General features: G+C 37.3%; 1 protein-coding gene across 1 annotated transcript; it reads right to left on the reverse strand.

Annotated features, from left to right (window-relative positions):
* Positions 1-645: 645 nt before the first annotated feature.
* On the reverse strand, positions 646-10,800 carry LOC138833599 (olfactory receptor 8K3-like; the record flags this gene model as incomplete). Its single annotated transcript, XM_070031880.1, has 2 exons — positions 9,888-10,800; positions 646-665 (listed from the first exon to the last, which is right to left on the reverse strand). Coding segments are annotated over exons 1-2 (933 nt in total), but the record flags the coding sequence as incomplete, so codon positions are not given.
* Between the last annotated feature and the right edge of the window lie 295 nt (positions 10,801-11,095).

The following is an 11,095-nucleotide window of genomic DNA, read 5'->3' on the forward strand; positions in this document are numbered from 1 at the left end:
TCACAGCGCCCAGCCTGGAGCCATTCTCAGGGTTTCTGTTTTTCAATTGATTGTGGTGGCTGCTAGAGGGAGGGGCAGCCTCTGGCTCTGGTTACCCAGTGACGCTAGGCACTCCCATGGCTGGCGCCTGAGCTGGGTGACTTTTCCCTGGATGGAGCTGAGTCTGGCAGGTCACTTCGGCGTTAAGTTCTTGTGACCTGCTAAATGACTCGTTTTATTCCAAGGCCTGAGCTGGAGCTAGCAGCAACTCCGAGCTTTGTCGGTATCCAAGATGGAGATCACCGGTGCTGGGGGGGGAGGGGTGGCCTTCCCTCCTCTGCTCCCTGAGGAGTGAGGATGTCGGGCTTGTACTCACGCCGAGTCTTGGATCCTGGGTCGTCTCTGGTCTGCAAACAGCAGGATGAAGATGTTCGCTCCTTGTCGGTTCTTGTTGGTGTTGGGTAGAATCCGCTCGTCCGCTGTGTCTGGCTCCTTCGTCCCCGACTCTCTGTGTCTCAGGTATGACTCCCGAGGCGGTGGTCGCCGCCGCGACCCCGCCGCTGGAGCGGCAGCTGGTGCGTTTCCTTGGCTTCCCCTCTCTTGTCTAACTCTCTGTCCTGTGATGGCACACTTGGTGTGGTTCTCTGGCTTAGGACTGTTCACTGGAACTCTAAACCTACTTTCTATGCGAGAGCTTGTTCAGATTCCAGCTTCTCCTCCGCCATCTTCCCGGAACTCCTCTCAGGGTGAATTTATATTTAAATTTGAATTTATTTACTTATTTTAGGAATCAGCAAATCTGATTGTTGTTTTCATTAAAAATATTAGTATTAGCATCTCTAAGAGACATTAGTACTCTCATGTTTATTGCAAAAGAATTCTAAGCAGTCTAGAAATGGAAATAATTTAAAAATCTATTCATGAATAAATGGATAAATAAAATATCGATATATCCAAGTACTGGAATGATTATGGTTCAGCTTTAATAAGTATGTTATGCAACTACATAGTTGGAAAGATGAGACTAAATGAGATGCGCCAGTCACAGAAAGACAGACACTGTGAGATGTCCATTTCATGATGTACAGGAACTATTGGGGCTTACAGATATTGAAGAAGGAGTTACAAAAGATGGGGAAATGGAAGAAAAGAGGAGTAACTAGTGAATACGCTAGAAATGTCAAGTACCCAAAAGAGAGACATTCCATTGGTCTGCTGCAAGACATTGCATCTATAATGAACAGATCTTTATCGCACATTTGAAATATGAAGAGTGTAGATTCAATGCTAAAATAATAGAAAAAATAAATGCAAAAGAAAACTGTAATGAAGTTGCAGCACAAGCTATAATATAGAATAAACTTGAAAACATTATACTAATCTCATAATCATCTAGGCCATAGAGAATATCCTCCCCCTCCTCCTCCCCTTCCCCTCCCCCTCCCCCTCCCCCTCCCCGTCCCCCCTCCTCCTCCCCCTACCTCTTTCCCCTCCCCCCTCCCCCCTCCTCCCTCCTCCTCTTCCTCTCAGTTGTGGGGCTTGAACTCAGGGTCTAGGCTCTATGCCTGAGCTATTTTGCTCAAGGCTAGCTCTCTACCACTTTGAGCCACAATGCCACTTCCAGTTTTCTGGTGGTGTATTTGAGATAAGACCTCCATGGACTTTCCTGCTAGGGCTGGCTTCATACTATGATCCTCAGATTTTAGCCTCCTGAGTAGCTAGGATTACAGGCATGATCCACCAGCCCCAGCTTATTTTTTTCCCAGCTTTAAAAATATTTTATTGTAAAGATGCTGTACAGAGGTTACACTTACACGAGTAAGGTAATGAATACATTTCTTGTTGAACATTATTACATCCTCCTTGTTTTTTTTTTTTGGGGGGGGGTCTGGTCGTGGGCCCTGAACTCTGGGCCTGGGCGCTGTTCCTCAGCTCTTCAGCTCAGGGCTAGTGCTTGCTGCACCACTTGAGCCACAGCGCCACTTCTGCTTTTTTTCTTTTTGCTTATGTGGTGCCGAGGAATCGCACCCAGGGCCTCATGCATGCAAGGCAAGCGCTCTACCACTGAGCCACCTTCCCAGCCCCCTCCTTGGTTTTTCTGCTTCTATCCCTTCTCTTCCCCACCTCCCCCATTCTTCTCCCCCAAATTTAAAAGTTAATTTCCAACATAGTGTCTTGTGAGTCTCGTTGTTGCAATGGGTCATCCTGTGTCCTTATTTCAGCATTTTGTTATTCCCTTTCCTCTCCCCCAAATAGATAAATGTATATACAAGATGCACGGGACTTTGAATTACTGATCTTTTTGCCTGGCTGGTTTCAAAATTGATCCCTCTGTCTCTGTCTCCTGAGTTACTTGTATTGTAGGTATGCTTGGATTACAAAGACCCATTAGTTACATATTTTATCCATAACATTTGTATTAATCTTAACAAATAATATATCTTATACATTAAATAAGATAGTTTTGTTTTAATTCATTTATTAAATAAGATAATTTTGTTTTAATTAATTTATAATAGTTTTTGGTTTATAGAAGTTAAAATTTCGGTATACTCAAAATACCTTGCATTTTAGAATTACCAAACTTGGTGAAAATATACAATTAAGTTTAGGGAATTCTACTAACTTTAAGAGTTTTAAACATTTTAGTATGGTTATATTTTCTTAAATAATGATTTAAAAATCAAATAGAATTTCAATTATCTTTGTATTAAACTTAGCATTTATTGTTCCAATAAACGATATTTTATAAATTTGAAATTGCTTGTATGTACTTTTTAAAAAAATAAAAGTTGATCCCTAAGTTTTCTCTCTCTTGGACATAAATACTGTCCTACTATTTGTCACTCATATAAAAGTTGTTATTGCTGTTGAAAATTTATTCATTCATCAGAAGTATGTTTTCAAGCATTTAAAAATCACATGTGATAAACTATTGTATATCTTATTGTTCATATTTAACTTTTCTATTAATTGACTTTTTGGTGTACTCATGTTAATTCATTAAATTGGGCATTAATATCTGAATTTACTAAGTATATGTAATTACTAGAAACTAGCAAACATTTCCCAAAATGTCTTTATGTTCATGAGGAATGTGAAAATATTACCATTACCTTGACTTCTCAATATAAATTTCATGTCACAGTGTTCTAGATTCCTGTCAGTTTAACTATTGAAGAATGTTTTCCATATTTTGAATTCATTAACTTCCATAGAATGACTAAAGTAAAATACACACATCATACATAACCAGAATAACTTCATTGTTAATTTACAAGCATAAAGTTTTTTCAACTTCCTGTGAAGTGTATTACTTTTTACTTTGAGATGTATTTGCATCTATTTTCTCTAATCCTATATGCACTGTCAGACCATCTCAATTGTGGAGATTTAATAAACCTAGAACACAAAATGCTCCTTTATAAATCATAGATATGTCTAAAGAGTACTTCCATGCTTAATCATTGTATCATATATTAGAATATATCATATTATATATCATTCAATGTAATATATACATACACAGAAACATATATCTAGAAAGACAAAGGCTCTATTAGCTTATTCAATAGCCTTTAGACATTTTCCTAGTAATAACAAGTTCTGACATTAAGCATATCTTTTCTGAGCCCATTTGTGCTTGCTATATTACAAAGGAAAAGAGGGAAAGTTCACATTCCACATTGTTTTGCAGGACTCATACTGCATGTAACTTTTCAGAAAACTCACAGAAAAAAACTTTTCCATCTCTTCTGTAGGGTATATTTCACATCGCTGTTCCTCAGGTGATAGATGAATGTGTGTGTGGGGGGATGTTCAACACTGGGATGATCAGGGTATAAAATAAGAAACGACTTCCCAGTATCAATAGAATTGCTGGACATGGGCTGCACATACATGAATATCAACATCCCATAGAAACCTATGACCATGGTTAGGTGGGACCCACAGGTGGAGAAAACTTTGCACTTGACCTTAGTAGAGTTTATCTTGAGTATGGCTGTCAGGATGAGCAGGTAGGACTCGAGGACAAACAGAAGAGTGGAGATCAGATCAAAAGTTGAAATCATGAGGATCAATTCCATCTCGCCTGCATTAGAACAGAGCAAAGACAACATAGGGATAAGGTCACAGAAGGAATGGTGGATGACATTGTGGCCACAGAAAGAACAAGTGAACGTTCTTATGGTGATGAAAAGCAACAAGAATGTACTGTACATCACGTAATATAATTTTTTCCAAGTCTTTCCATTTCCTAACAAATGGGGCAATGCCATTCCTTCTGATGGAGGCATAGAATTCCATTGTGTGACTGGGAAGTTGGCTCAGTGGTAGAGCACTTGCCTTGCATGCATGAGGCCCTGGGTTCGATTCCTCAGCACCACATAAGCAAAAAGAAAAAAGCCAGAAGTGGAGCTGTGGCTCTAGTGGTAGAGTGCTAGCCTTGAACTGAAGAGTTCAGGCCCCACGACTGGACCACTCCCCCAAAAAAGAATTCCATTGTGTATATATAACACATTTTCTTGATCCATGCATCTACTGAGGGGAATCTGGGTTGGTTCCATATCTTAGCTATGGTAAATAATGCTGCAATAAACATAGTTGTGCAGGTAGCTTTAGTATGGTCTTTTTTTGTGATCATTTGGATAAATGCTCAAAAGTGGGATTGCTGAGTCATAGAGGAACTCTATGTGGAGACTTTTGAGGAACCTCCATATTACTTTCCAAAGTGGTTGAACAAGTTTACACTCCCACCAACAATGCAATAAGGTTCCCTTCTGTCCATATCCCCTCCAGCATCTGTTATTATTAGAGTTCTTGATTACAGCCATTCTAACTGGGGTGAGGTGGTATTTCAATGATGTTTTGATATGCATTTCTTTTATGTCTAGAGAGGTTGAGCATTTCTTCATGTGTCTATTGGCCATCCTTCTTTCCTCTTCAGAGAAGTTTCTCTTTAAGTCTTTAGCCCACTTATTTATTGGGCAGTTGTTTCTTTGAGGATTTGTTGTTGGGGGATTTAATTTTTTGCGTTCCGGGTATATTTTAGATATGAGATCCTTGTCCATTGTATGGCTAGTGAAGATCTTCTCCCAATCCATGGGCTTTCTATTGATCGTGCTAGCTATGTCCTTTGCCATGCAGAAGCTCTGAAATTTCATGCAATCCCATTTGTCCAACCTTTCTTTGATTTGTTGTGTTTCTGGGTCTCTATTAAGAAAATTTCGGCTTTTGCCAAGGAGACCTAAGGGTTCAAGTGCATAAAATTTTAAGAAAAGACATCAGATTTTTTTATAGATAGATGATAGATACAGATAGTAACATTTTCTAAATTCAATTTCAAAAGTTAGCACAGCCTACTTTTTAAAAAGTTAATCCTATAAAATATTTATCCTTACAGGTGGCATAGGTGAAAACTGTTACCAGTTAAATAAAAAGATATGCAATTACATCATACACTGTGTAGCATACGTTAATTAAGACCTTCAAAGATGACTTTGGGCAAATAGTTTATCTTAAATTCTGTCCCCATATGCAAATCAAATATGTCCTTTCAGGGGTGTATGAAATGATTTAATATTTCCAATCTCAACTCTTCTTAAAGATCATGTACACAAATATATGAGGAAATTTATGTTTGGTGGCACTGGGGAATCATTACATGCTAAGACAGCATTCTACTACTGAGCTACATCAAGTACTTACCATTCTTCTGAGCTGAAGGACTCAAACTGTCCTTGATCTTGCTTGTGCCACAGCTCACCTGGGACTGGGGATACACCTGCCTTTGCTCACAGTTCTGGAATTTTTATTTTATGAGTAGTGACAGACTTACCCAATAGAACAGTTTTTTACATATGTATGTGTTCTTCTGTCAAAGGAATAAATATGTCATGGATAAAATGATGAATAGATGAAAGATGCATGAGTTAGGAATGAGACATAAGCATGGACTCAACATCTACCTTGCTCATCCTTCTCTTCTGTATCTAAAATTAGACAATCAAGGTGCTATATTGTTTAATTACTAATTTTCTATTGTTTATATTTTCTTAACATTAAAGTTAGATATATTTATATTAATTAGCTGGAAAATATTATTCTTTCCTTCTGGCATTTTATCTGAAATGCACATATTTGTTTTTGTACTTATTGTGTTAGAAGACCCTGAGACACTATGAGGAAAACTTGAACAAATTAGTGGAAACTGAGCTTTTCTTTTTACAGAATGAAGACTCATGATACTTTTCTTTGCTACTAGAGCTCATTTGAACATTGTGGTTATATTATATGTGGCAAAACAATGTTAGATAAGTAATTTCAATAAAAATAGAAGCAAATTAAATCTTGGTTAGACAACATTGCAAAATATATGAAAAATATGTATAAGTATTTCTTCAAACGTAAAACAAGTTCGACAAGAAATATGCTGACTACCTTACTTATGTAACTGCAACCCTTCTGTACATCACCTTGACAATTAAATTAATTTTTAAAAAATAAACAAAAATAAAATATACAGGGAAATATTACAAAAAGAAAAATAAGGACAAGTGGATTTTATTTAACCAGTTTTGTAATTCAATGAAATGAACATGTTGAGTTTTGATACTTTACTATTTCTACTGAATACACATTTCTCCTTTCAAACATTCTCTAAGAAAGCTCAATCATGTCACCCATCTAAAATGAACAGCATTTACTGTCACCATAAACTTTAGTTGAATTTCTGCTAACACTTCAAGAAAACTCTTCCAATCTTATTTTTTCCCTCTTGCAAATCTGTTTGTATAACAAATGAGAGAGAGAAAATAGCTTCTGGCATCCAATCACTGCCATATTTAGGAGGATGAGGAAATAATAGTAAATCATGTTTGTTTCAATGTCCTTTTCTTGGTTCTTTTTCCTCTCTCCTTTTTGACCTCTGTTAGATATAAAACCATAGGCATAAATACAGAACCATTTATAGATGCAAACACAATGTCAGGTTTCAAAGATGTGTATGAGACAGCATGGCTTAGTCATAATTACAGAAACAGAATGAGAAATAGTTACTTACAGTAAATGGCAAACTCAGAGAAAGTGCAACCATTTTTTTTTTTTTTTTGGTCGGTTGTGGTGCTTGAACTCTGGACCTGGGCGCTGTCCCTGTGCTCTTCAGCTCAAGGCCAGCGCTCTACCGCTTGAAACACAGCGTCACTTCTGATTTCCTAGTGGTTTACTGGAGATAAGAGCCTCATGGACTTTCCTGCCTCGGCTGGCTTGGAGCAGTGATCCCAAGATCTCAGCCTCCTGAGTAGCTAGGATTACAGGCATGAGCCACCAGCTCCCGGCTAATCATTTCTTGAGAATAGGAAATATAGAGACCCTCCTGAAACCTCTGTCTTTGTTACCTATATTCAAAACCCTTAATTCTCCCATGTGTTTCTGAACACAGTGGATTCAATTTAAAGACTTTTATTTTCTTTTTAATTGTGAAAATATCATACAGAGGGGTTACAATTACATGAGCAAGGTAATGAGTACATTTCTTATCAAGCGTTGTTGACTCCTCCTTTGTTTCCACTCACCAACCCTTCCCATCTCCCACCACGTATCCCTCCCCATCCCCCTCCCCACCATGTGGAAAACCAGACTTTACAACTCAGACTTTTAAAAAAAGTCCTGAGAAGATAGCAATTGGTTGGTGAACACAACCACATTGAAATACTTAATGTAAGGCCCCAATGTCATGAACCAGTAGAAGATTTGTATTCAATTTTGGATTTGTTTACTTATTGTAGAAACCAGCAAACCTGACTACATTTTAATTATTTATAACTTTCAGTGAAATTTTAGTGAGATCTCTGTGCCATCTTCATACATGGTCTCAATGTATCTCAATATTATTCACCTTTGTGTGTTTTTTAAATTTCTATGCCAAGGGGCTGGCAAGGTGGCTCAGTGGTAGAGCACTTGACTTGCATGCTCGAGGCCCTGGGTTCGATTCCTCAGCACCACATAAGCAAAAAAAAAAAAAAGTCAAAATAATTTCTATGCCAATACAAAAGGAATTAACAAAAGGCTGAAATAAGGATACAGGATGAGATGTACAAGACACTGTTGAAAATGAACTTTACAACTTGGGGTGGGGAGAGGAGGGGAAGTGGGAGGATAGGGGTGGTGGGGGAAAAACAAAGGAAGAGGGTAACAGTGCTCCATAGGAAATGGACTCATTCCCTTGATCATGTAATTGTCACCCCTCTGTACAGTATCTTTACAATAAAAAACATATTAAAAAGCTGAAACACCACCCTACATATGAACCTCAGCAGATATTTGTAGACACTTTATGCTTCTGATTATTATTATTTTTACTAATTGTACTGATATTTCAAAATTATTCCAGTAAAAAAACTGTTCTATTGTGTCTAATTGTCTTAGCAATTTGTTAGTCATATGTCTGGTTTTGAAATTGAAATTCTAATACATACAGAGAAGAACAAAATTTTCTCAAGTATCTGTAAATCTATGTAATAAAATAAAGGCTATTTTAATGAGTTATGAAATATATCATCATACTTAGGTCTCAACACATTTTTGTTTTCTTTATTCTTCTTCATTTGAAAGACTATAAAAACTGATCTTGTTCTGTGGTTCACACCAGTAATGATTACTACTCAGCAGATCTCAGTTCAAAAGCCAGCCTGGGCATAAAAGTTCAGAAAACTGCATTTCCAATTATCCAAGAAGAACACCAGATTGGAGTGCAGTCAAGTGATAGAGTCCCAGAGAGTATGTGGACTCAGTATTTACACAAAAATATATTATTTACTAAGCTATCTCCATATTATACTTCAGTATTAGCCATTTCATTAAATATTTCATTCAACTTTGGTTGGTTGTACAGAAAATTTTATGACAATGCTGTAAATATTGTGAAATATAAGTATTGAAAGCAACATGGAAAACTTTGGAAAGAGCCTTGCAGGAGTCATTTCTTGAAGGCATGGCAGGTAAAACACAGATTCCTGTCATACTCTACCCTCCATTGAATATTGCACAGTTCAACTCATGCCATTATCTCTCTTGCCTTCAAGTTTTATCACTTAATTGTTGTAAATGTTGGATCCTAATTAAAATGAGCAAATTGACATATGGACCAAATATGTAGGAAGTCATCCGGAAAAAAAGAGCCATACACTGAAATCTACAGATAGGTATTTCACAAATAAAAATTGGCCAACTAGAGCATATTCACAAGTAGAATAAGCATATTTGAGCACCTCTATGATTTATTCCTTAAAATTAAAGCAATGTTCAAATCTGATATAAGTATAATCATGTTTGCTTTTAACAGAGTATGTAGAAATGTAGAATCCTTAAACCCTAACAACCTGTTTGCATGAGAAATGAAGCAACAATATGTACATGGACACTGAAAAGTTTATTGTTACAGAGGAATTGAAAAATTTTAAGCTTAAGTGGTAGAGTGTTAGCCTTGAGCAAAAGAAACTCAAGGACAGTGCCTGGGCACTGAGTTCAAGCCCTAGGACTGGCCAAAAAAAAATAAGAAAAGAAAAGAAAAAGGAAAATCTTCTTTTTTGTTGACTATTATTCTTCACATATTTAAATGTACAACTCTTCTGTCTTTTCCTTTGACCATTAATTGTTAATCCCATTATACTATCCTATCAAATCATCACTCTATAATTGGTGTCCTCAAATAAAGCATTTTTCTGTTACTTTGAGCCATATTTATAGAAGACTGTCTACTATGAAAGAAGAAAAGGCCAATCTTTAAATATATGTATAGCCTAATATTACTGCTTATGAATTCTGCGGAAAAGCATAGTTTATATTCAGAACATGCTTTTAGCATTCACACTGTATACAAGCTTTGAGGAAAGATATATATTTTTCCCATGTTCTTTGCAGGGCAGATTTGACGTCTGTGTTCCTCAGACTGTAGATTAAAGGATTCAACATGGGAATGACCAGAGTGTAAAAGATGGAAGCTATTTTATCAGTGTCAAAAGAGTGACTGGACTTGGGCTGCACATACATAAATATCAACGTCCCATAGAAGACTACAACCACGGTCAGATGGGACCCACAGGTAGAGAAAGCTTTGTGTCTGCCTTCAGCTGAATTCATCTTGAGAATGGCGATGAGAATGAGTAGGTAGGACACAAGGACAATCAGAAGAGAAGAAAGTAAATTAAAGGCTGCTAAGAACAACATTATCACTTCAATTTCATGTGTATCTGAGCAGAGCAAAGATAACAAGGGAAGGCTGTCACAGTAGAAATGACTGATGACATTGTAGCCACAGAAGGATAAAGTGAAAATCTTTATGGTGATGAGAAGAGACACAGATGTGCAGTAGAGATAGGGGATTGCCACCAGCATATGACACACTCTCTGTGACATGATGACAGTGTAGAGCAGGGGTTTGCAGATGGCCACGTAGCGGTCATAGGACATCGCCGACAGAATAAATAATTCACAAGCAATGAACACAAGAAAGAAGGCCAACTGTGTGGCACAGCAATAATAGGAGATTGTGTTTTGATCTACAACAAAATTCACTAACATTTTGGGTCCCACAGTTGTGGAATAACCAAGATCAGTGAGAGCCAGGTGTCTGAGGAGAAAGTACATCGGGGTCTGCAGCCTGGAGTCCACCGTGGTGAGGACGACAATGCCCAAGTTGCCCACCACGGAGACCACAAAGATGAGGAGGAACAGCACAAACAATGGGGCCTGCAGCTCAGGACTATCGGTGATGCCCATCAGGATGAATTCTTTCAGCACAGAGAGATTGCGTTTTTCCATCCTGTTTGATTAGAGTGCCAATTCTAGACAGAAATATCAACATAGTCAATAGTACTTAAAATTATAAAATCTAGCATAAATAACATGCAAACTTTTCCATTTACAATACTAACCGTAGAGTTATCTTTACAATCCTTACGTTTATATATAAATATCTATGCATCTATCATCTCATCTATCAATCTATCTAAATATCCATCTATCTATCATGTACTTATTCAGAGAAAGCTTTAGTTGAGAAGTAGTAATAAACTGTTCTCAACCAAGAATAATTTGGCCCACAAAATAATGTTGT

Source organism: Dipodomys merriami, unplaced genomic scaffold (assembly GCF_024711535.1).
Source record: "Dipodomys merriami isolate MVZ:Mamm:240054 unplaced genomic scaffold, mDipMer1.0.p SCAF_21, whole genome shotgun sequence".
Lineage (NCBI taxonomy): Eukaryota > Metazoa > Chordata > Mammalia > Rodentia > Heteromyidae > Dipodomys > Dipodomys merriami.